The sequence below is a fragment of the Monopterus albus genome, unplaced genomic scaffold (assembly GCF_001952655.1).
Source record: "Monopterus albus unplaced genomic scaffold, M_albus_1.0 scaffold2.1, whole genome shotgun sequence".
Classification (NCBI taxonomy): domain Eukaryota; kingdom Metazoa; phylum Chordata; class Actinopteri; order Synbranchiformes; family Synbranchidae; genus Monopterus; species Monopterus albus.
Genome location: NW_018127882.1, coordinates 2894019 through 2921641, shown reverse-complemented (window position 1 = coordinate 2921641; position 27623 = coordinate 2894019). Strand labels below are relative to the sequence as shown.

At 39.5% G+C, this 27623-nt stretch overlaps 1 protein-coding gene across 1 annotated transcript in view; it reads right to left on the bottom strand.

Annotated features, from left to right (window-relative positions):
* gfra4b (GDNF family receptor alpha 4b) overlaps positions 1-27623 on the bottom strand; it is a 38885-nt gene that overhangs the window by 2603 nt on the left and 8659 nt on the right. Inside the window, exons 2-7 of the mRNA XM_020592555.1 lie at positions 9553-9828; positions 9257-9337; positions 6577-6922; positions 5698-5807; positions 4324-4458; positions 741-907 (exon numbers count right to left, since the gene is read on the bottom strand). Of these exons, the coding sequence (XP_020448211.1) occupies positions 741-907; positions 4324-4458; positions 5698-5807; positions 6577-6922; positions 9257-9337; positions 9553-9828 (1115 nt within the window). The remainder of the gene's footprint in view (positions 1-740; positions 908-4323; positions 4459-5697; positions 5808-6576; positions 6923-9256; positions 9338-9552; positions 9829-27623) is intronic.

Genomic DNA, 27623 nt, shown 5'->3' with positions numbered 1-27623 from the left:
TATGTGTGTGGGTGCATAGTATACATACAATATGTGGACAGTGGGTGATGACACACACATGTGTAATTTACCAGGAGTAATGCTTCTGACCTGTGGGTCATAATTCTTACAGCTTTCCTGAAAGGTAATGAAAGATCAATTCTCGATTCACCATGTATACAGTTATGCACAGAAGAGCATTCTGAGCGCCAGTGGGCCAACATAATGGAACATGCCAGAAGTTTCCAACTAGGTGTCTGAAGCAAAAAAAAAAAGTTTGGCTTGTTGTCAGGATGTCAGATGTTTGTTTTCATTCCAAAACACCTCATTCTGCAGGGTTGGGGTATTATCTGGTTGGTGTGTAGCACTATGGTACTGCTGCCAAATACTGCATCCAAATGTTTGTAGTTTGCCTCAAAAAAGATCTTAATCACCCTGACATCTGAACTGATGCAGTGACACACTGCAGTGTGTAGAACAGCCATTATTTACACCCTCATGGATTCAGCCAGCAGTACTAAGGATGACTGGCTGAAAGCATCACACAGACTGCACATGTTTTCACTGGGACTACCTCATCCTTTATAAACAAAGCTCAGGTTATAAGGATCTTATCATATTCAAATTCCACATATAGTGGCTTTAATTTTCAAAAATGGCAACATTTCACCACAACGTTGGTGAAATTGTTCACTGCTGGATGTACAAGTCTGTGAAGCTGCTAAAGAAAGCATGATAGCCATGATGAGAAAAGTGCACACCTGTGTTGGTATGATTGTGTCCAGAGTGTTCCTTGTTGTTTCAAAGGCTTCTGGTGGAGAAGCAGTGGTCTTGTTTTCTCTGCTGCTGTGGCTGGGGCTGGGTGTACTGGACTGGCTGAGAGTCAGCTGCTGGTCTGATTCGCTTCCAAACATCATGAGAGCATTTCCTTAAATGTGATGCAAAGCAGTTGAAAAAATAAGTTATTAAACTTGAGCAACATTGCCTTGATCCATATTTTTCAAATTGTATTAAGGTCTTATTCCATCAGAGCAGATGGCTCTGGTTCTGAATGGTAAATTCTGCTGAGCCAGAGCTAGTTTGGAACCAGTCTGTAGAGGAGAGAAAAATAAAATAGAAAATAATCAGTATTCTCTTCAAGTATCCGAACTGCACCTGCCTCTCCACATTGACCTCATTAACTCATAGACCATTTGCACTGGCCAGACAACTCTGAGACCTCTCTCTGTATCTTTTCTAGGCAGCGGGGGTGAGGAAGGACTGGCCAGAGATTCACCTCACTGCACACACCAAGCAAAGATACTCATCGCATGTACAGGTTCAGTGATAGATATATACTCGTTGAGGTCAGTAATATAGACGGTTAATTATTCACGCTCTAGAGCGGGGGTCAAAAGAGAAATGGAGAAAGTTAGCATAAGGAAACATGCCAGAAAGAACAGATACCAGTAAATTACAAGACACCTGTGTAGGATGTGGGTATAAAACCTGATTAGCACTCTACTATGAAATGAGCATGTGTGCTTGTCTTTAATCTATGTTATTATTGTCATTATTTATACACTATCGTTTACTGTATACTTTATATACTACTGCTGTTTCTTCTGATGCTAAATTGTTTATGTTAAATCTGTAATCCATATCACATGACGTGCAGTGTTGCTTTAATTTTTTATTTTGATATATGCTTACTTTGTTTTAGTAGTATTACGTTTTCTGTCAACTTTAATTTGAATGTAGTCTGAGTAGCTGAACATTCGGTTACTCCATCACATTTACCCCTTAATGCACACTTTAATTTTGCTGAACTGGGACGTTATTACACCCTGTTTAATGCACCAGTTGTATTCACATATGCCCTCAACTCCTTGCTGTAGTTACAGTCACATTGCTCTATGGCATGGTGGTCTGTTGGGCCTGGTTCAGGCTACACGATTTGTTTGTTTACACGATTATAGAGTCATAAATTCTTGGACGAGGGATATGACAGACTGCACGTTGATACCTGACAGATCACAGCCTGACATTGTTCATGACCTGGAGCTGCCAGGGACCGGAAGAAGAGTGTGTGTGTGATACTGACTGCTTGTGTTCAGAAAAGCATAAAAAGTGTGGGGGGCAACTAAGGACCTGTCTGTGGGTTGCACGAAGAGCGTAGCAGCCTGTGTTGTCTCTGCTTCATGGAGAACTTGAAGTAGTAGTTAAAAATAAATGTTTTAAGCCAGTAGTAAAACTGAAAACTAACTAGCTAGCCCTGATTGGGTAGCTACTTTACAAGGCTGACTGCGAAAGTCAGTATGCTAACGTTAGCTGTATCACTGTGATATTTAATGAATATGGTTCAGTCCAATATGCCAAAAGCACTGTGAACAGAAGAACCATATATGCTCTTGTTGGTCAGCGTCAGTCCACCTCATTACTGATGTTGAAAAAAAATTCTGACATGGCATGTTGACAATAGCATGTTCCAGCCTAACAGAGCTGCTAGCACAGCTTTAATCTATTGTTTTCCCAGATGATTTACAGGTAATAGCAAGTAATGTTGTTTTCTTGTTAGGATTCATATTGCAGCACTGGTGTGTCAAGTCATCTGCAAATCCAGCACGTTGTTGAAATAGTTTGACGACAGCAACACTGACACTGAAGACTTGTGCCTGAAAGAACTGATGCTAAAGTTTATACTTGTGACAAGTGATCGATCAGATAAGACAGGACTAAGAATGTAATGATGAGAGCTCAGAAGACATGAGCTTGATTTATAACTCAATCAGTGTAGCAGAAATAACGTGTCACCTAAGACTGGAGGTATAGAAGAATGTTTAGCTAAACATCCATGCATGCAAGGGTTAAAATATAAATACTAGTTTCCAAAATAACCAGCAGCTTCATGAAGAAAGTTTCCTGATTAAACTGTCTGAAAGAAAAAGGGTGAAAAAATTGTGCATCAGGTGTTTCGAGAAGATTTAATAAATATACAAATTCCTAATAATCACAGGACCAGCCTACTTATAATTCACTAAGAAGTGACTGTCTGACACTGAGGCAGTATTACCAAGGAAACAGCATGAAGGGGATGATTAATAACGAGAGGAGTAAACGAGTAAAAGGTAGAGAGACACTGAAGAAGAGGGAGGGAGAGAGAAAACTGTTAATTCTGCAACATGTGCAGGCTCTCAGATTCAAATGCATCTTGCTCTGCTGCTGTTTGTGCATGCTTGGAAGCACTTGTCTCACTGACTCTCAACAGGTCGGTCCTGTCACTTACTGCTGTTGCACAGATTACTCACGTGTTTTCCATAACAAATGTGTTTAATTGTCCCCTGTTATAGGTTTTCATTGCAAATTAGTCTGATAGGGAAGACATTTTTTGAGTTTCATTTCATAAGGAAACTACTCTGGCTGTACTGGCGGTGGAGGATTATGATATGAAATCAAAGAAGTCCAAACAGGCCAGTGACGTATCTGTGAACCAGTATTAGTTACAGCTGAACGGTTCTGTACCTGTTTAAGTCTTGCTGTGTTCACACTCAGACTAGATGTGTCCTTATCCTTACTTTTTGTCTTAGATTATATGGATCTGGTGATATATTTAAATATAGCATAAATGCAAAAAAGCTGCTTGATTTCACTTTTTTTTTCAACCCAATGCAGGCGTCTATAAAGTTTAGCTTATTTTTACATTTATTTAACTTCTCCTCACCAAGAAATAGTTACATACCCCCCAAGAAACTACAGATTAGCCTTTTGTAGACTTAGGTTTTTGTACAGATTAAACAAATTCTGGTAAGTGGATTTGTTATCTTGGGACAGTCAGGCTAGTTGCTCCAACTATTTCCAGTCTTCAGGCTAAACTAAGCTCAATAGAGGTTTGGCTGCCGCCTTAAACATCTGGCACAGATGTGAAAATGCTTTCGATCTTATCTAATGCTTGACAACAAAACAAATAAATGTAATTTCCCAAATGTTGAATTGTTACTTTAAATGTGTATGACGCACGTTCAACTTGTATTTTCATGCTGAAATAGGAAAATACAAAAGTTAACAGTTAGGATCTGAGAAGACTGTAATAAGTACAATAGACAAAATGTCTTTGGAGCAAAATAGAAATAGCATTTTACAATATTTTCCAAATTTTAATATCTCACTCTTGCTAGCCAAGTTTTTCTGTAAAGACATTCCACTGTTTTAAGTTCTCAGTAGCTGACTCATCTATAAAAACTGACCTAAAGGTAGTTTGGAAGGCATAAAGAACATAACATAAAGATGGCTGAAGGAAAACAAACAAAATAAAACAAAAACATATCACATCTTCTACCTCCCTGTCATATGAAAGCAAATACTCACTGAGACAGATGTTATCAGTGAAGGATCCCAGGAAACTGTCACACTCCTCTCTCCGGCTCCCGCTGTCCGAGCAGGAGCACCATGGAGCTACTCTGGACGTGGAGTTGTCCACATAGTTGGGAGTTATTGTGCTTCCTGCAGGGAGACCGTATCATGCCTCGGTCAGTATTAAATATACCTTTAAATTGTTACACTACTTTATTTTGTGAAACAATAATGAACACTGCATTTCCTGTACACTGATGTTATGTGAAGGGACAATAAACTCCTGGTGTTGCTGGTTAGAAAGGCTGTAAACTGATGTGCATAATATAATAGATGGATACTGAGATACTCCAATTTAGGTCACTGGCATTTAAGTTTTTTTTTTCCTGTCACTGTTTTTTTTCTAACATAGTGGAGCTGGGTTTACAAGTGCTTTTAATAAATGCAACACAGGAATGAAAATGCCAAGTATATGTTTGTTCTGAGGAGCACCATCTGAGGTTCTTGAAATGCACTAGGTTAGTGCCTCTCTCCAGTGTGTGGAAAAGAAGTGGCTGCTTTTGTTTGTTTGTTTACTGACAGCTGTTATAAAATCAAATTAAACAACTTGCACTGAATAAAAAGCACTTTCTTCTGTAATTTTTTTTTTTTTTTTTTTTTTGTATCTTAAACCATCTTGAACTTCTGTCTTTTGGTTTAGAATAAAAGATTTTATTTCATTCTCCCACTCACTCCTAACTCATTCTGCATTTATTCATTCACCCTCTAGCTAACTTTCACTCATTCCTGCCTCCTTCATTTTTCACAATTTTCTCTCTTATTTTCTCACACAACATGGCACATATTTATTTGCATACAGTCTTTTTTTCTTGCCAGCTGTTAGAGTTGGGAACCAAAACTTGGTTCCAAAATGGAATTTAATCTAAAGTGCCAAGTACCAAGTACCTGTAAAAAAAAAAAAAAGACAAAGTGTGGGGGGGGGGCTGTTACTAAACAAAACAAAGAGAATTATCTGCAAGGATGTATATAGCTGTCTCTTAACTACATCCTGCATCAATGCAACAGCATGTCAGTTTGTTGCATGAATGGCTACAACAGTGTGAAAGATGGATCGCAGTAAATGGTTAGAAATGTGGGTTCACTTTAGAAAAAAACAATGACAGCATCGATGGCATCGATCTGAATGACTGTAGTGTTTGGTGTTTTGTGGTTTCCGAGCCTGAGGGTGTCATCAGCCGTCTGCCAGAGCCGTGAACCCAAACCATGGACATTTGGTTTGGCAGTTTCGGTTTCAGAACTGCTACACCCCTAAAGGATACCCAACCCTACAGCTGTCGTTCCATTTTTCCTACCCTTTTGTTTTGTTTTGCCTCTTAGGTGTGCACTTACCTATGAGCCCTGTGTAGGCAAGGAGACAGGCTCCATAGTTCCCTTTCTTGCAGCCACCGGCGGACTTTTTGGAGGGTTCGCAGTCATACTGAAACTGTGCCAAACGAGACCTTCAGAAGAAATGGTTACCAGTTAGCAGTAACATGATAGATCCCTGTATTGTTATACGTAGAATGTTTGTTGGTTCTTTTAATACATTTGTTCTGCCTATAACTTGGTCTTTTAATTAAGAGTTTGTCCCTCTGACAAAAAGAAATATTGTTGGCTGTGGTGAAGACTGAAAGCACTGGTCTGTAATGTCAAAGTGATAGAGTAATTTATTTCATTCTCAGACCTGGGATCATTAGTAAAGCCCTCTGAGTGTAATGGGGCTGTGAAAAATAATGGCCATGACCAGAGATAGCAATGAGTGATAACTCTGATCTATCTGGCTCTTTATCTGTGCTAAATATTTAATGTGTTATTCCAACAGGCTCTCTGGGGTGTTCTAACCAATGGTGGTAGAAAGCTTTAGGCTAAAACAGCAGGCCATTTTGTTGATTGAATGGCTGTTTATTTGGTTTCAAAGAGCCATAATACTAAACAGCACTGGCCCAAATATGAATGGGGAGTATATCTAAAATCTATATCCAAGGGATACTTGAATAAAGTGGAGATAATGAATCATCAGCTGTGCTGATTTGGTAGAAAAGAGTTGGATCATTAGGCAAAACAATCTTGGCGATCATGATCATATTATAGTAATGTGTTATATCCATATGAGGCCAGGGCTAAGTGAGGAATAACTTTAATATCTGTTGGGCATGCGAGGAAGGCTCACAGTGAACACAGTGAAATTAATGGAAGCCATTGAATATTCCCATTTTGCTCAGTACTGACCTGCACACATAGTCAGCATTGCAGATCCTCATCTGTGTGATGCAGTTGGGTTTTTCCACGCTTTCATAAGAACAGCTGGGAACGATGGTCTGTCTTCGACGCTCTGCACACGCTGTGTCTGTACAGGGGCAGAAGAGCAGCTCGTGTGTGTAGTCGGCAGGAACACGGTCGAAGAACCTGCGCAGAGCCTTATTGCATTTTGGCCGGTTGCACAGGCCTGACTTCACAGTGGTCTTGATACAAGCTGAGACATATTCTGTGCGGAGCTTCTGGCACAAGTCGTCCACATTGCAAGCCTTGGCTGCATCCAGGCAGTGATTGACAGTTGTCATGCCAGCATCAGTGTCTGTAGATGGAAGTAAGGTCAAAGACAAGTGTAGAAATGTGTGAATAGCAAAAGAGCAAAGAGGTTTTGTTTTTGTAAATTAAAGCATGTATGTACTCAGTTTATTTATTCAAAATGCTGAGATGGTGGCTTGTCTTGTCAGAGTTTCAGAATTTTGGATAGGCAATTTGGAATTCTGCTTTGAGGTGGAGATGTCTGCAAATAAACAATAAAGGCTCATTTCTTGATGACCACAATAACTAGGTTGAGGTGTCTCTTCTCTGTTGTGTTATAAAAAGGGCACAATTACATGACAACTACTTAAATTATTCCCAAATTAAGCACCCAACTCTCACTGTTATTCAACTTAAACAAATGCTTTTCACAATTTTATTGTCAATATATCAATTTTTGCAAACTGCATCATTATTTTAATCTTGCCACAAGAACCAGGTACACACATTTCCTCCAACTAATGAAGATCAACATGGTTATCTGATATGTTGCACTGCCAGACTTTTGGAGAAGAGCTGACTGCAATTCAGGTTTCAATACAGTGATGTCTGTCTGTTTTACAACCCTCACTGTCATTCTCTTATCTGTAAATGTGCGTCACTACCATATTATTATGACTTTCCCTCCATTTGTTACTATAGGCAGCCAATCACACATATTATGTGAAAATAGTGCAGATGCACAAGCAATTTGCTTTTATCAAATCAGATTATAATTTAAGGGGGTGTCAATGTGACAGTGTCTGAAAGCCTTTTAACAATGGCCATCATGCTTTAATGTGCATTACTTTGCTTTGTATTACCAGGCATTGATTATTATGTCTCCACGCCAGCAGCAGCTGTTGCTAGAGGCAGACGTGGCCGGAGGCATTTTGTTTTCAGGTTGTCTTATGGGAGGCCATTTATGCTGTAATTCATACTTTCTCTCACAGACACAACTATACTTACACGCACACACACACTATACTATACCCTCTTACATGTACAGTCATACTTTCCTTTATTTACTTCCACACTCTCCTACACAATCTATTATTCTCTCTAAGACACACAACAATACTCTCTTATATGCACCATCATAGGCCCACCCTTTCACAGACAGTACCATATATTCTCATACACACACTTGCATGCACATATGCATATATTATATATCTTGCATGACAGTTTAAGAGGGAATAATTGTATATGTAATCAATTGGTAGAATGTGTTTAATAGTATATGTAAAACAGAATAATAGCATATGTAAGAGAATGATAGTGAATGTGAGAGAGAATAGTTGTCTGTGTGAGAGAGTTTGATAGTGAGTAAGGGAGAGTTTGATTGAAATGGAAATGCAACTGAATTCCCAGTTCCTGATTGGCTTATCTTCGTACAGGAAGGCTTTGGCCCGCCTTTCCAATCATGAGGAGAACATGGCGGACAGGCCGCGACTCAATGAAGCCTTTTAAGTGCAGCTTATTAATCATGTATAACATGGACATTGTGTGTGTGTGTGTGTGTGTGTGTGTAAGAGTATTGTAGTGTTTGTGCAAGATTCACTGTACATGTAAGAGGGTATAGTTGTGTGTGCGTGTAAGAGTATAGTTGTGTCTGTGTGAGAAAGTATGAATTACAGCATAAACGGCCTCCGATAGTTTTTCATGTCTGGACAGACATGCATGTAAACTGCAACGTGACTGGTCAGAAAATCTAGTTTTTGTGATTGTAGTTTGTAATTGATGTCAGACATGAGTCTTGTGTCCTAATAACAGAACCATCCACTGACATCACTGACGAGTTTTGTCATTGACTGAATAATTGAGAACGGTATTTGTGACATCACATGTGTGTGTATGTATGTACGTATACATTTGTCATGTAAAAGTGTGTTGTGTGTTTGTTTGTTTTGTTTTTTTGTTTGTTTTTTTTTTTGTATCTGCTTTTCAGAGTCTGGGCTTTAGTTGTAATAAATTTAATGAGATTGCATTGTTATAGAAGCCTGAGGCTACGAGAAACAAGGCAACAGTTGAGTTATTCTATCATTTTAAGTCAGTAGTATGTAAAACGACTGCATTAGTATTCAGTGACTCCTGGATTATGTTATTTCAACTCATTCTGGAATATGAATGAGGTTGTCATTCAACAACTTCAAGGTAAAGACATCATTTTGGATGCTAGAGTTGTGTTCAGATGAATGGTAATACTTGTGTAACTGTCTTTCAGGAACATATGGCCCCTTTGTTTGCCTTGGGCATGTTTCCAGGGAACATTCAGCAGAGTCGTGTACATGGGCTAGAATAAAAGATCTTCAAAGTGGTATAAAATAACATGAAAGTTAATGAAGGTCAGTGAACTTGCTGGCTGTAATCGAGGCCAAGCGGACATAGTCATAGTCCCTCTGAACTGTCTCGTATGGATAACTCTCCACCAGGTTGAATCCTGAAAGAATAATGCATAGACAGACACATTGGATTGAATGTTAACACCACAGTTCATCCACATGCGTTCATCTGTCATGTAGTCATTTTCATTTATCCACTGAGGTCTACCTATTTTTAATTTGTTAAGGATACTGTTTGTTTTAATGAACAAAACTGAATCCTGATTCTGTGATTTTTAGTTGTTCAGACAGCTGTTATCAAGTAACCACTGACCATGTATGATGGACTGATGCAGGCTCCAATAGATGCTCAGGCAATTCTTCTCCTTCCTCATGCCCCGTTTACACTGGCAGCCATGTAAGGGGCTGGACAGTAGGGCGGACACTGCGTTGGCACACTGACTCCTGGCACCGGGGCCCAGCTTCACGCTGCCATTTCCTGCCACACACTGACGCAACGTCCGCAGACGTGGACTACAAGTCTCATCACTTGAGCATGAGTCCCCAGCCAATAAGCAGTCCCTGCCGGCCAGTATGACCTCTAACAGAGCTGTGGGAGAAGAAATCAGAGTACAACAGGGGAGATATGAGATACTGTAAGGTTGTGAGATGAGATGGAAAATTAAGAATAAAGGAGGTGCAAGCTGAAAGGTCAGAACCAAATGTCAGGAATAATAAAGGAGGAGAAAATAAAGAACACCGAAGGATAATAATCACCTTTATTTGGCCAAGTATGTTACACACAAGGAAAAATCTGATCAGTTGAAAGGGGATATTGAGCAGTAATTTCAGTCTGCTGGGTGGCTTATTGTAATTCTGAAAACATGAGAAGGCAGAGGTTAGAGGTTCTTGTAGTATGAAATCATTGCAGCTCATTTTAATAGAGGTAATACTTCTCATTGCTCTGCTTTGAAAGTTGGGATGCATCATGCACCTTCAGGTTGAGGGAATGGAGCAGACACTGGAGATGTGCTGAACCTTCAGTTTTCAGTCTGCTATTTTTAGGCTGAGTGACAATGAAGATTTACTAGTACAGTAGAGTAGGTTTTGTGTGACAGCATTTCCTGTTTTATATACAGGATGCTAGTGGCCTAGCTCTCAGGATGGAAATGTCTGTCTGGCTCTCCACTGTTTTAATCCAGGTGGATACCATTTCAACAACTATTTGACAGATTGCCATGACTTTTTATACAGATACATTAGATATGGACCCCTGTTGAATTATTTAAGGTGTTATTGCTAATGTCTCCGGAATACAAGTTAAGTGTTTTTAAGGCTGAATGTACACTACACACTTTTCCCCATTGAAGAAGTGCGTGTATTATTTTCCGCTACAGTGTGAAAGGTCTTGAGTGGCAGACTTGTATAGATACTAATCTATGCTCTCATTCACTGACAAACCTTGCTCTGAATAGGTTTGACTCCTTCATTTCTGTTGCATGACTGTCCTATTCAGTGGGTCAGGGAATTCAAATAATAGGTGTGTGAAATACACTGAATAGACACAGAGTATTAGCCAGTGAAAGAACAATAGGTATTAATCTGTTGCTATGGTGAAAACCCAGGCAGTACCATGTCCTTTTATCTTAGCGAGCCAGTAAACAGCTGGTAAGATGTTGGTTTTCGTTCGCATCTCTGGGCTCAGATGGTAGGATACGAACTTGAGGTGAACATGGAATGACCAGTAAAAGTGAACACAGTATGAAACCTTTGTGTAATATGCTGTATTTGCAATATGTTCCAAAACATCTCTTAATGTGGAGAGGGGTTGGAGCTCACAGCTATCAATGAGGTCTGCTAGTTCTCTCACACTGGAAGAGGAGAGGAGTAGTTTGCCTTAGAGTCTCATGCTAGTGTTAGCTTAATTTCTAGATCTTGCATATTGTAGCTTTAAGTATGTGTGGTATATTCTTGTTAGTTAAATCATGAGAGAACACAAATATATTGTGACTGTTCCTTATTTTATGTTATGGCTCTTCTGTCTTGCAAACAGCTGACACCAGGATGCATTAATATGGAAGTCATATGTAATTGCATTTTATATCCTGTTGTGTATCTTGACTTTGAGTGCATTGTTGTTTAACACCTTGTGCTGCTGGTGCAGCTTGCTGACACATAGTTAGGGTAACTCAGTACACAGGTAGCTTATCCACTGAAGTTCTACATTCTGCGGCTTAATAGTAGTCAAATTAAGTAGCATTTGGGGTCAGACAAATTTACTTTCACATTTAAAATTAGATGTTCACAAATGAACAAGTCACCAGAATACCATAGGTGTATAAAAGCAACCTATATTGCAACCGAGCCTTTACAGTACAGACAGCAGTGTAATAATTACACATCAAGATGTCGACCTCAGGTATAGAAAATATCAACAGCAGTAAAACATTTTAATGGGAGAAGTTTTTGTCATAATGATCATAAGCCACATAAAACACACATCCTTGCTGGAGTTAATTGCAGTGGAGGTGGTGAATTTTTAAAAAATAGCTGCTGTGCTTCTTTTGTATGCTTCTTGTTTCATCTCTCCCCAGTTTTTAATTATTCTGTTATTAAGAAAGTACAATGACTTACAATGAGGCCTCACTCTCCATTAGTGTTCGTTATACATGACAAGTTGTTGCTGATGTTTTACACCTTATGTGTGTCCAGTTAAGCTATAAAGCAACATTTTTACTATTGCTAATCAGGAGTAGACTTTGGAGAATTAGATTTTAGATTTCTGTTCTCAGGTTATTCTAAAAATATATTCCCAAGCATGACCTGAAGTAAGCCAAGTGGATCCTATTACTATAACACTGTAAATTCATAGCACCTCTGCCGTTTGTCGTAATGTTCCTTACCCCATCTGCTTAAATCAAAATTTTTCAATTTCACGCTGCTTTTATCTGCTTACACTGTAGGTAATTTTGGGCCGAAATTGTTCCAGGCATTGTTTTGATCATCAAAACACTCATGAAGGAAAGAAAAAAGAAAGTAATAAAACCACATATTTCCTTGCCGTCAGAACTGTTTAATCTATTACATCTGCTTTTAAAGTTTGGTTACTCAAACCCCACAGGTGTATTGAGTCTCAGTCATATCAGGAGTTACCCAAGCCTTTATACTCTATTCAGCACATGTCAGCTAAGCCCTTCCTATACAGACATGCAGAGGCTTGGGGGGGAACGATCCAACCAACACTATCGTCCGGGAAAGCCAGATGGTCAGTTGGCAAATTCGAGGCAGTGATCCTAGGCCCTTCCCCTACAGCTATGTGTGTCAGTTTGTGCTGCCTGGGCAGAAGCTGGAATAGACGCCATACATCATGAATGCAAATGAGCTGCTTGATTTGACATTTCCAATAAGCCTGTCTCAATGTACCACTGGGTTTAGCCAATTAGCCATGTCAGTAATCGGTGTGCTCTGAGGCTCAGTTAAGTCCTCAGTTTCCCTTCCACATAAATCACAGGCAGATTAGCTGATCAGTTACCCTTGCACGCTGACTTAATGGTCCACTCCAAAAGAGATAAAATGGAAAATGAAACTTAATGAAGTCAGCTGGAACGTTACTCTCACTCCTACATACCTACAAAGCATTGAGGCTATGGGGGAAATGGTAATGTATTGGTGTACTTAATGAGCATCGCCTCCTGTTTCAGTGCTCTTAAGATTTGTACCTGATCTCGGGGAGTTGGATTAAAACTAGCAGCCACACTTTAAAGTGAGTACCCTCCAGCCGTGTTGCCTAACACTATGACAAATGGCGTGAGGTTACAGTTTAGCAAAATACCTGATTCAGTATGCTTGGTCTTAATTTCCCAGCTTTTGTCTATATTTTTTTTTTGGCACCTACTTCTGGACACTTAACTAATTCAAATGTCCAAATATTTTAACATTTTAAAATATTTTAAACATGTATATATTTTTTAACCTTAAATTCAATACTCACTGTGTTTTAGCTCTGGACAGGTGGTAACCCCTTTATTCCTTCTCTGAGAACTGCACTGATTCAGCAGCATCTCAGTTTTTGCTCAAGCTCTACTTACTAGTTTTTACTGCATCTTTCCACCACATTTCATAGTCTCTCACTAGGAGAGAACACCCTGGGATACAGTTGAAAGTGTTGGCTACCCCTCCCCCAAACAAACAAATAAACAAAAAACCTGCTGCTTAGATTTGTTGTCAGCACTGTATGGGTGTGTCAAAACCCATAACATCTGTGAGACTCTAGTTTTACTTTAGTCAGACACATCCTTTCATGCCTCCTTTCTTTTTCACTTGCACTTCTATTACTTCCTTTCTTCCAACAGTGCACATACCTTCAGCTGCTCCTTCATTACAAGCTCCTCCAGTTGTCTTGTTTAACCCATAATGGAAAAATATGAAGTTGAAGAATTAAAGTTGGCATTCGCACATATTGAACATATGTTTGTCTTTTCTCTCTCAAACTGCTTGCAGTACTACTAGCCTTTCCAGAGTTCATGCTCTTTTTTATTTGTATTTCTCCTGCCTATCAAGCAATATCAGTAAAAACCCCTTTTTGTAGTTTGTGTATTCTTTTGAAATGTTATCAAAACTAATTAAAAATGTAACTGGTTAGAAGTGCCACCCTTTAATAAATTCCAAATGAATAATCAGTTTTGGTGAAAGAAAAGTGAAATTTATCATATTGTGACAATAATGCAGTTCCTTAAGTGTCCTATATACATTGTTTGCTTAGTCACTGATAACTTCTAGGAGCAGAACAGTTAGGTATAAGTGGATATAAATTATTCTGCCAGTGCAGGACATCTTTGCAACAACGGAGCCTATATTTTTCTGTTAAATTGCTGCTGTTTGATACTCTGCATAGGAGAATGTTATTAGCTTTTATTGCACAGTATTAGCAATTTCAAACTTCAAAGCAGAGTAGATTGAATTTGGGCAAATATCCATCTCCATTCAAAATAAAGCAATGCCAGCTACACTCATACTTCATATTAGATATCAAACAAATAGTGCACATAGACCTAGAAAAAAAAACAGATTTAGCTTTAAGGTTTTGAAAAGAGAAACGTTCACACCCTCAGCAGAATATGTCAGGTAACCTCCATGTGTTACACACACAAAAACAGCAACAGCAGGGTTTATTTTTTTTTTTAATTTTTGACCAAATGGTGCCTGTTTGCCATATAAATTATTTATCAACAGTGTCAGACAGAAAGAGCTGTCAGATTACAAACCATATCAGGAACAACTATTCAGTCAAAGATACTTACTGGTACATTAAAGGATTTTGCTGAATGAATGAATAGACATGCAGAAAAGACTAATCTTGATCAGGACACAGATTAATGTATGGGATATACAGTACCAATGGCACAAGGCAGAAAACACCATAGGAAGTAGGTAGTAAGAAGGTGGAACAGAAGATGCTCAGCTGATGGTGTAAGAACAAATAGCAGATGGGAGTTGTATAGTCATAGCAGCGTAGTACCAAGGATCTGATGTGAGAGAGTTGAACGTGACAGAACACACTCAGCTGAGTTGAATGCTCTGCTTGAACTATTGTCAGTTTATGACTGTGTGAAGTCCAATACAAACCAAAAACATCCCCATCATTGCAAGCAGCTTTGTTATTGGGAACATGTCTTTTCATGTACTGGTGAGACAATGAAACAGTCCAACGAGTCCGGTCTGTCTAAAAAATATCTGAATTTGAGGAATTATCAAGCAATAAATGCTGCACAGAGGTAGAAGAATGGATTTTACAACTATTCTAGTAGTAGTAGTTGTTTGCATGCTTGCATTTATCTAATTGCTCCATTCAGTGCCTTGCCAGTTGACACTCCACTGTGTGATGTATTGTGGGAAATGTTGAGCCAAGTTCAACCAGGATAGCCCCACCCTTCCATAACCAGAGCTCAAGCATCAGCAACCCCATCAGTGCTGTTAAACAAAAAAAGGTGTATGATACAGTTTGTTATGGTACAAGTGTCTAAATCATGAATATTATAACATGGTAACGTGCAATAAGTTAAATAAATTTCCTGATCTTCACAAACATCTGTATGAATTCACTGTGCAGAAAGAACATCACATTACAAAAACAGTGGCAACAAAGCATGCAAACATTTGACAGCTTGATAAGTCTCTTAAAGCACTGAAAGCCTGTTTTCCTCTAAGCAACATCTCAAGTCTGTAAGATAGCGTCATTTAGTCCCCTGATACCCACCACCCCTCCTCCACTAACACCACCACCACTATTGATACTTTTCCCTCAGTGCCGCTTCGACCGGAAAGGATATGGTCCTGCAGTGTCTGCAGGAGGCTGAGCCTGAACCGACGCTGCTTTCCCACCTTCAAACATGGACACAAACACTGCAGAAGGGCATTTAAGTGAATAACAAACACAGTACATAATCCCGGCTTGTACCAAGCATTACTCAACTCTCCAAAACAAACTATTGCATGTGTGTGTGCCGCGCTAAATCCACTATAATTAATTGGTAATAAAGCCTATGTCACAGATGTCACAGATGTCAGTCCTCAGCCTCCTCTTAATTATGTTGCATGTGTTTACATGCCTTCCCAAAGGCACATACACTGTCAAACATGCCTATTATTAATCACGTGATGAACGATATTGCCATGTTCTCACAGAGTAGTAACACAGGTGTTTTCTTTTCAAACGTACATTTCACACTTTTGGTTTTTTCTTTTGCTTTATACCTATAGTTTTGAATTTCACATTCCCACTGTGCACTTTGGGGAAAAAAAAACATTTAAATTGTTCCTGTAATGCAAGGGCTGCTTTGTGAGGAGAGTGAATTGTAAACAAAAGATTATATGTGACCATGCCGAAGATGATGATGGTGGTTGTTATTCATGACTGGAATAGTTGTTTTGAGTGAGCACCCATGTCCGTTTGATCCCAGGGTTAGATGCTGTAAGAGTGACTGGCACAGTTGCAAATGTCTTGTAGCATTAAGATTTGTTTGGCTGTTTGGTGCATGAGTTGACTAGTAACAGTTAGTGGCTGTACTGTATGTGTGTGATTGAGTATGTTTTTGTTGTGCTATCCTTTTGAGAGCCAATGTGAGTTTTAGCTTCTCGTTGAATGAGAACATGTGCACAGTGTGGTGGGAGTCTGGGAACTAAAGGAGCATTAAGTAATTTATGACATTACTCAACCTCTGTCAGCAGCACTTTTGACAGGACTCAAGCAGTGGCATTCATTTAAAGACACATAAGATTATATCACTGTCAGGATGAAGTGTTCTCATTACCACAGGGTAAGATTGGAGAAAAAAATGCAAGCAACAATTTAGGGAAGACAACCTCTGATCATCAGAGGAAATAGAGATTCTGCAAATAGAGATTCTGTCATCAGAGTCTGATGACAGAATCTCTATTTGCAACAGTAATTCTGTCCTCCCTGTGCACTGTCTGTCATTTAAAGAACAAGATCACAGTCTTGAATACTTTATCCAATTATGCCTGGCTAGGGGAGGAGCTTACAGGCCTGGTTAGGGGTTCACCTGGAAGCATGCTGACATACAGCAGGCATAATGTTTACCATGTTCGCTCAATATCACAAATGTAAACCTGATGTTGGGAGACTAGATGAAAACTCACAGCGTTACCGTACAGTACATCATGCAGGAACCATAAATGTATATATATTTTTTCTCAATCCATCTAGTAGATGTTGCAGTATTTCACTGGATGAGTGAAAACACTGACCTGCTGATGCTTCTACATGAAACGTTAGAGGGCCACCAAGGTTTTTAACATTCATACCCTGTGGACCATGAATGTCTGTACAAAATGTCATGGCGGTTTCTTGAGATATTTCAGTCTGGACCACTGCAGTGGACTAGCATGGCAAAAGAAAAAATGGTTGCAATCAGCAAATCTCAAGAATATTTCAGATATATGGAGCACTTTCCTGTAAACATGCGCACGTGCAGTTTTTCAGCACAGGGTGACTGAAGAAAAAGTGGAACTAGAAAATAAAGTGAGAGATGGAATCTGATGTGCAGCATTATTCTTTCAGGTTGTTTGACCTGCAGCATGTCCTTCACAAAGGCATTTTCCTTTTTCACTCTGATATTAACTGCTGTTTGTAAACCTTGTTTCAACACTAGCGCTATAAACTCATCATCATCATTGCCCTTCTGATGTTTGATGATGATTTACAGGCGCAGTTTTGAGGAATTAATGACACAATGTGTGCTGTAAATAAACCCACAGCCGTGTATGTAGGGCTCACTGGTGTTGTCTGTGGATTTGTGGTTCTTCCTTATCGTTCTTTTCAATGAATGGTTTTAAAGACTGCTGGAGACGACAGATGTTTGCATGTGCGTGGCCCCTTTTTTGGCTCAGCACCATTCACAAGGACACATCACAATGGACAACTCTTGCCAAACCAGTTGTCAGGCAAATATATCCTGTGTCACACTTGCAGTGAATCCATGAAGCCATAAGGTGCTCTTGAAGATTAAAAAAAAAAAGAAGAAACTGATCACAGTAAAGAAAAAATTCTCCAGGCACTTCACTTTTGTTCAAAGCAAGCAGAGAAGATATATTAAAAGGTTTTATTTAGTCAGACATATTAATTAAATCACTCAACACATGAAGACTGTTTTAGATACCTGGAAAACAAATGGTGCACTGCTATAAACACCGAAATTTAGCGCAACCTGGGTGGACGTTGCCCGAGCATTGTTACATTGTTTTTGTTACTGAAGTGAAACAGAAGCAACATAGTCCACTGATGTGTGTGTTCAGCAGAAGCCTTAACTGTTCCTCCTCTAAGGGCTTTCCTAACCACCTGAGGCTTATATCACTGGCAGGCTGAAATAATCCTAAAGTCCTGGGCCAAGTGCCAAAATTCAAACCAGCCCAACACCACCCACCTGCTGGCACACAGACACAAACACAGCTACAGATCCATTGCCTGTTTTGTTCCTAGCATTTGGAATAGGCTCACTCCACTGGTGGTGTATAATTAGTAGCAGGCAATTTGTTACCTGGAACCCTGATCAGATACTGTCACATCATTTGGTTGGGACTAACAAGTAGCAGATCTCAACACTGATAGCAAACAGTGTTGTCCAAAGAAAACACAAGATGTAGACACACGGGGACACGGCAGAGATAGCCAATGGCAACAGCAACACCACCTCTGGCAGTTTAGGTTAGTCGATAAACAACAGGCCTTCCTGGTGAATGTGTTCACTCTAACCTGGCTAAATCTGAAAACAATAAGGAGCCAAAGCTCCTCTACTTCTTGATTATTAATTAATCTTAATTAGTCCATAAAATGCCAGAAAACAGTGAAATATTCCTATTACAGTTAGACCAACTTCAAGTCTTGTTAGGTCAAAACCCAAAGATATTTAATTCCTTATCAAATCAGACTGAGAAAACTAGAAAATATTCACATTTAAACCTATAAGTAATGAATGTGCCATTTTTGTCACACTGAATTGATGAAGCAATTATTGAAGTGGCTACATATTAATTTTAAGCTCTAATGGAGAGCTTATGTTTAAATGTATTGTTTAAAAAATGGTTTGGTGTGGACGAAAGGCCAACACGTGCAGAAAAGATATTAGTGTGCACAGGGTCTGAGGAGGCATGCTGCAGTACAGTATATCAACATACCAGTAATACGCTGAATTTGAAGGAGAATTTGTGGAAGGCTTCAATCAAATATCAAAGAGAATTAAAATGGAATTGTGTTTCACTGAAAGATGTTATTGTTGGACATATCTACAAATGTCTTACTCTGAAAGTCACCCACTCACTTCTGCATACGTCTTGCTGGTGAGACCGTGTCACATGGAAACAGATGGCCTCAACATTTATATGGAAGGAGGAGAAGTTATGAAACATGTTTGATTGATATGCATAACAGTTTCAATCAGATCGACTCTAAAAAGTTAGATTTAATTCAGTGCAAGACTGAACAGTTCTGTATGTGTGTGTGTGTGTGTGTGTGTGTGTGTGTGTGTGTTCATCAATTTGTGTGTTGGTGTGAGGGCTTGTCAAGTTCAGGCTCAATGTCACACAACAAAGACTGCTTTATCTTCACTTGGAAATGGTGACATTATGAGTTTATAGTGTTAGTATGTAATGGTTGCAATTAACATACCAGCATATTTGAGATTTATTTCAGTGCAAGACTGAACAGTGCTGTATGTGTGTGTGTGTGTGTGTGTGTGTGTGTGTGTGTGTTCATCAATTTGTGTGTTGGTGTGAGGGCTTGTCAAGTTCAGGCTCAATGTCACACAACAAAGACTGCTTTATCTTCACTTGGAAATGGTGACATTATGAGTTTATAGTGTTAGTATGTAATGGTTGCAATTAACATACCAGCATATTGCCCTTTGCTTGCAGAGAGTGTGACACACCATGTTTTTCTGCTGGCTGGCTCACCTCAGCCAGGGCATACAAATGATGGGTCTCCTCAAATCCAGGGTGCAGAGCACAGTTCAAATATTGGTCCTAATTCATTAAAATCTGTAGTTCACTCTTCAAGACGGTTGCCAATTATTCTATATTTTGGTTTTATAATAAGACCAGAATGTCTTATAAACAGTCACCAACCTTGTTAAAATTGCTGCTAATCATCTCATTTTGATTTCTTCTCAGTAATCTGGAAAACCAGTTGTAGGAGTGCTCGGTGAGCCTGCCCCGACCTTACTCACTGTTTGCATGCCTGTCGAGCTTTTTGCTATAGCACAGCACAACACATACACAGTATTGCTAACTTATTGATTTTTCCCAGTGGAGAGAGCGGAGGTGAAGCAGGAGCTTGTGGATGTAAGAGAACCCAGCTGTGCTCTCATTTCCAGGACATCAAATACTGATGCTTTGTCAAGTACCTTTTGTTCTCATACATTAAAAGGTGCCTTTGCTGTACATATGAGATGCACTAATGTTGTTTATTCAATATTTATGTATAACCTGTGTTTAACCAACAGCATTTATCATAAGCCCTTGACATCTGGCTTAGCTCAACAGAAGAAGTGAATGCTGTGGAAGTTTCTGGATAGCAGGTTATGACTTGGATGTAGAAGAGAAAATTTTATGGATGTGGAGAAAACCATGTTCTGTTGATGCAATTACCTGTGCTGCCATGCCTAAGTTTTTATTTCATGGGAGCTGTATTTCAGATGCTAGAGAGGCCAATGTCAAATTGTCGGCTTCAGAAAGCGATAGAAGTGGTTGGACAAAGGCCCCAATGCCGGAATGTTGGGGCCTATGAAAGGTGTGGAGGAAGGTAATTTGCAGTGGGGAAGAAAGACCTAGGGTACATCATAAATTTTCTGGGTTTTTTTTATTTTATTTTGTTTTTTTAGGGGGAGGTCAAGTGGACTGAATTACTGGATTTTCTCTGAAAAAAGGAAAATAACACCTGAACTATAATTTAAAAAAAAAAATGAAATGTCAAAACTCCAACGGTATTTAGGATTGGCTTCCACACAGTGGGGAAATACTAGTGGATATATGCTAGGCATACATGGGGCCTTTTTTATTTAATGTGTAAGCAAGCAGCTGTAACTAGGTACCATGGTTAGACAGCCACTGTTTAGGGAGGGGTTTAGAGACCAGTCAGTTGACTAACACATTGTTTTAAACAACATTCTTTTTGGCATACGTCCTGAACTGGAAAACTGTCCATCAGAGTGACTTTAAATCAGCTGAAACAGTATCTTGTAGAAGTGAGTGCTGCTGTAACAAAGTGATTGAGTATTAACCCTCTGTTGAGTCTGATGTTGTGGCAAGCCCATAATACCTGCCAGCTGTGGCTGTCACTCAAGAGTCATTGAGGGACAAGGGAGGGCCCGTACATTCCAACACAATGATGGATGGGCACTTTTACTGATGAGACTCTGTAACAGCAGTCTGCTGTGTTGCCCAGACTCCCAGCTTGTCTTCAGTCCTTGAAACCTGTCCGCTGTGGTGTAATGCAGCAGAAGCAGATGCAGTGGTAGGAGCTCACACATGAATCTTGAGATACAGCTTATTCAGCTGATTGCCTTCACTCGCCTTCATTGCCGAAGAGTTACAATTTCCATAACTTGTTGTGTTTTCAGGTTATAAATTTAGGGGCCTTTGCTGTGTTTTCAATTGTACAAGTCTAGACTACATTAGTGGTGTGTGTGTGTGTGTGTGTGTGTGTGTGTAGAGGTTGTAGTAGCTGTAGCAGTATTTTAGCTGTACATGACTTAAATGTGTTTTACAGTTACAATAAATTAGATTTTTCTCTATTCCTCGTTTGTCCCTATGATCTGTAATTGGTGTCTTTACATGCACGCTTAAAAGTCTTTGTAAAATAATGTGAGCGTAGGGACATTATCATTCACCTAGAGCCAACATTAGGTGACAAAAAGTGAAATGTGGGATGGCATGACCAGATGTTAACCTATTATGGTAGACTCCAGAGCAGAGGACTCTATCAGTCATCAGGACCCGTGGGACTACAACAGTGATCTGCTCAGTTGCATCTTCTCTGGGCTCCTTTGTGACTTATTGTTTTAAAGCCTCAACTGATAGGTCACAAAAGCTTGAGGGACACTGAAAGGCATGGCCTGGAGATCAAAAGGAACTTACGTATGAAGTCACAATGGGTCTCATGCTGGCCACTGCTAAACAAGCGATTGCTTGTAAATTCTTCTTTAGCTTTACTGTGTGTCAAAACAGGGCCATTTGTCAGAGTGAGACTTCCGAGTATGATTGCAAAGGATTTGTGAAAGTCATTCTTCAAGAATCTAACACCTGGGCACCTATTTGTCATTTTCTGAGCTGTCAGTCACGCTTACAACACTGTTAGAGATAAATGAAATTTACGATCGGATGCTGAAGTGCTGCGCAAAGTCTTACAGTAAATACTAGGACTACAGAGAGGATGACAGTGAACCCTCAACATTTTCCTCTGTTCATTAACATACTGTATCTCAGGAGTGATTCATAACATAATATGCCCTCATACAGTTGTAGAGAAACGCTGCTAATTGGTCTGGTTAGTTCTTTTTTGTGCACATCATGGGTTTTGGGATAAGTTTCCAGATTACCACCATTATTTAGAACGTTAAATGACATTTTAACTGTTTATTTCTCATCAAATCTTCTATGAACATAATTTATTTTTTACTCTACAGCTTCATCCTCTATTTACCGTTAGCTATAAACAGAAATGAAAGTCTCACTAAAACAGTTATCCATTATTCAAACAAAAAAGCCATTAGGCATCGTCTGCCGAACAAAAGCAATATTGTGCATGCAATGATTACAGTTTTCTCTTTTAGCCACATCAGTTTAACTTTCACTGGCAATAAACCACAACAATGTCCTCATTAATTTTAGCTCTGAAACTCAGTTACTTTATCAAACAGACTTCCCAGATTGTACAACCACAAAATTAGAAAATGTTGGGACAATATGTAAAATATAAATTAAAGCTCTAAATAGTGATGTGTAAACCATCTGTGTCCTGTATTACATTGAAAACAATACAGCAGCACATTATTTGATGTGATACCTTATCAATTTTATTCATTGTTCAAAGTAAACACACACTCCAGTTATGATTTCTGCAGCTCATTCCAACAAAAGTTGGGACAGTAAATCATTTACCACGGTGTGATGTTGCCGTTCCTTTTCACAACAGTTAAGAGACGTTTCGGGACTGAGGACACCAAGTGATTAATTGTCGGGTGTCATTTTGTTCCATTTTTTCTGCAAATAAGTCTTAAGGTGCACAACAGTCCTGGGTCTTCATTGGCTGAATTTGCGTTTCAAAATGTGCCATAGATCCTTTACTGGGGACAGGTCAGGACTGCAGGCAGGCCGGTCCAGCACTCACACCCTTTTCCTCTGCAGCCATGCCTTGGACTTGTTCCTGGTAAAAGTCTGGATGGTCCTTTTCATCTTTGGTCTGGAGCACACAGCATCCATTCCTTCCAGAAAAAGACCTGAACTACTGATTAGTCCGACCACAGTACACGTTTCTACGGTGTGATGGTCCATCCCAGATGCTTCAGAGCCCAGAGCAGTCGACTGCGCTGAACACTGTTGACATAGGGCTTCCTTTTGGCACAGTACAGTTTTAAGTGACATTTATGGATGTAACCACGTATTGTAGTGCCCGACACAGGTGTGCCAAAGTAAACCTGAGCCCATATGGTTCTGTCGCTTCTAGAAGTGTCTATTAATTATGTTCTGCACCGTAGAGGGCGACATATCCAAATCCCTTCCTGTCTTTTGTTGAAGAACATTGTTTTTAAACATTTCAATTATTTTATTTCACATATGTTGGCAAACTAGTGGTCCTCGGCCCATCTATGCTCCTAAAGGGCTCGTCCTTTCCTAGATGCCACTTTTGTACCAAGTCATGATTGCAGTCACCTGTTTGAAACAGAATCATCATTTAATTGTTTTACATCATTACTGGCCCTGAAATCCGACCGTCATAGCTTTTGGAATGAGTTGCAGGCATCAGAATTGAAACGAGTGTTTATTCTGAACAAAGAATGAAAGTGATGGGGTATCACATCAGATAATATGCTGCTGTTGTTTTCAATATAATAGAGGACACAGATGATTTACAATTCACTATTTTCAGTTTTAATTTTGATTTTACATACCATCCCAACTTTTTCTGATTTGGGGTTATAGCTTGCAGGGCCAAACATTACTAATACTAATTGAATAAGTGGTTTCATTAATCACATTTACTGTGTTTCTGTGAAGGTATTGATAAAGAACCTTACAATGCTCAGAAACAGACTGACAGACTGCTGAATGATATGTGAATTCAGGGATGGAAAAATACTTCCGACTTTCCCCTCAGCCAAGACTAGATGTGGGTTTCTGCTAACTAGGGATCAACTGATTAGTCAGAAGGTCAACATTCTAGAATATTGAAACCAAAATCTATTTTTTGAGACATGTATTTCTTATGTTGTAGAGAAATGGAACAAAGATTTTTGCCAGTGTTTCTCCCCGGGGACATTTAAGAAGCTAAACTAATGTTTATGGCACTTTTGCCAATGTACTACAAACTGTTTCTATGGAGAGCAGATGGGAGATATGTTGGCAGATTTAGCAGAAAAAAAACACAGCAAAGTGTGGTGTTATTTTACTCAACTGGACAACAAAGTCGAGTGCTCATTACAGTGAGGAACAGAAGTATTTGAACACCCTGCGATTTTGAAAGTTCTCCCACTTAGAAATCATGGAGGGCTCTGAAATTCACATTGTAGGTGCATTCCCACTCTGAGAGACAGAATTAAAAAAAAATTTCAGGAAATCACATTGTGATGGATGGATCCAACATATGTGGAGTAGATATAGCTGTTAGAGACTGAGATATTGGAGAAAACCAAAAAGTAACGAGCAGCAGAGAAGAAAGCAAATTTAAGATGACTATTTCCCTCTTTGTCAGTACAGTGCATTTCAGTTGCTACCGTACTTTGGTATTGAACAACACTCAACAGCAGGTTTAGAGTCTACTGGTGTACAACTTCCCCACTGACAATCCAAACTCAGAGATGAACTATAACTCTTTGGTCATGATGGAACTAAAAACAGTGACAGTCTGAGCCGAATATATTCACAGGAGAAATGAAGCACAAATGTCTAACCTGAGAATGGTAATTAGGAGGGGTTTTTTTTATTTAACAATTTTCATACTTTAAAATGTCAAACTGACTTCAGTGGGGTCATTTCCCAAAAGGTTATGCTGTTATAATGGCATTACATGAAATACCATTAAATAATATGTCTAATTTGGTTTTACCAAAAGACTTGCACATGTACTGTGGCCATGCTTCTGATCACAATTAGTCCAAGAAGTTTAATGCCATCATGTTTTTCTGCATAACCTTTCGAACAGCAGTCAAAGAGATACTTGTTATGAATCCTGAAATGACTCGAGTTTTCTAAAGTCTGGCTACAAAAGTTTGGCCTTGCAATAACTTCAGCACTATGACCTTTTCTTCTGCACAATAGCCCCATAGTTTCTATAACATAACATCCTCTTCCTCCCTCCCACAAGCTGGCTCAAAAGCTCCTTCCTCCTCTGTAGGCCGAACATGTGATATTGTAAGAGATATCAAGCTATCTCATTATGATGCAAGCCATGAGAATTACAGGGCATTGGACCAGCATCCCAAAAACAACAACATTCCTGCCAAAACCAGAGCTGAGACCTCTCAGCTTTTCTACTTTCTGCTAGGCTTTTTTTGCACCATTAATGATGGCATCATTTACTAATAAACTTCAGCGCATGAAATCACAACCCAGGACCCTTAATAATGGCAAATCTTCCTCAACAGGTAGGCCTCCTGTATTTCACCGTCTGGCTCAGGGCTCTTTCAGACTCGACACAAGCTATGCAGCCGCAAATGCCTCCAGCTATGAAAGGAGGGTTTGGCGCATTCTTTCATAGAAAAATGTGATTTCACGTTTCCAATAGTGGCACTAATGCAAACACAGTACGCTACTCTGAAGTCTTTCTTTTTTTTTTAACAGAAGAACTGTTTCCAGTGTCGAAAGAAGAAAAATGAACTATTGGTATTCATCGGTAACTTTATGATATGGCAAACACGCCTCTTTTTTGTCAATTACTAGGGATGACTTAGCAGAAGCAAAAGATACATTCCACTTTGGCAGCACTTTTTGTTTCTATCAGATAAATCACGTGACTGTGGGTGAGTGGCTCTTGCCCCATTAGGTGAAGCATCTGCCAAGGCACAGGGCAGCCACTGCTTATGGACATAAATGCTTCGTGACCTTTTTACGAAACTGTTAAAAACTTCTTTTAGACGCTCCTCATAGTGGCCCGGCTCTTGGGCGTCATCCATCCCACACTGAAACAGCCCTTATGATGCCAGCTGCAAGAACACTTTGCTGATAGACTGTCAACATATTTGTGACCTGCCAAATACGTACATTAAAAACCAACATTTACTCGTTAAATTGATGGAAAATGTAATCTAGTCGCACTTACTGTACATTTCCTTCAACACAAATGAATATACTATATTATATAAACAATGAATATATTATATAAAGAGGCAATCATGTAATGTCCAGTTTAAAAAAACCTAATAGTTTCAAAAATGAGGTTTGATTTCATAAAAATTGAGATTATAACTTCAAATATAATTTTTTTAAAATACAATACTGTTCATGTTTCTATTCTGCCATGCTAAGTATATAATCCAGGTTGCGTCAGGAAGGGCATCCGGCATAAAACACGTGCCAAATGTCAACATGCGAGTTGTCAGTGTGAGATTCGCAGTATAGAAATTCAGACCCACTGCAGCTCTCACAGCAGGGCCCCCACTGCATGTTATCACAGCAGCAGTATTGAATCCCATAGAAAGTGTGTGACTGAGAGTCAATGGACCTAATATGGAGTGATTCCTCTCCAGGGGCATATCCATGGGAATGTGGCTCTGGTTTCACAGTTATCACTCATCACGCTGTCAGACACTTAGTGGTGTTCTCTAGATCCAATTAATTAGGGCCTAACAAGGCATCGAAACTGTTAGGATTTGGATCTACAGGGTGGTGACAGAGTCAAAGGCCCCTACATACAAGGCCGGCATCTCGCCATACACTGGCTGTTAATGAGACTGTGAAGTACTCCTGTCTCAAAGAAAGATCCCTGTGGTTTCCAACCACATATAAACATATAGGAAAGTCAAACTCCCCTAAAATACATAATCATTCCTGTTCAGATAAGAAGTTTTAACAAATGTGTAGACAACCTATCAACCTTCACAGCTGAAGATTTTAGTAACTTATCTTCCTGAGACACCAGCGTCATTGAACTCAAAATGAGATGGGATCATCTGCATGTGCACACAGTTTGCAGTTTCTTGGCTGCGTAACTCTCTTTCTCAAATAATTAATCAAGTAGTGGTGAATGGAGGTGGCATCCCTCCTGCATGGAGCAGATGTTGCAAATCCACTCCAGCTCTCACAGACAGGTGCCCTCCTGTTGGTTCCTGTCTGCTGCCTTGATAATAGTGTTTCCTTTCCTGGAACACTGGAAGAATCGAGCAACACTCAAGTTCAGCCTTTATAATCTCCACATGACAAGATTATACAGCAGAACATCGGGTGACTAATCGTCTCAGGAGAGTGGTTGACAGAACTGAATGTATTGAGCACTGATATGGTAAATGGGCTTAAATCATGCTTTTCTACACTTTGAAGCACACTCAGCTACATCATTTCCCTTTCACCCATTTGCACACCAGTGATATCACTGGGAACTACCAAAGGTTCAGTGTCTTGCTCAAGGACACTTCAACATGTGGACAGGAGAAGCCAGGGATCAAACCTCTGACAGCCCGC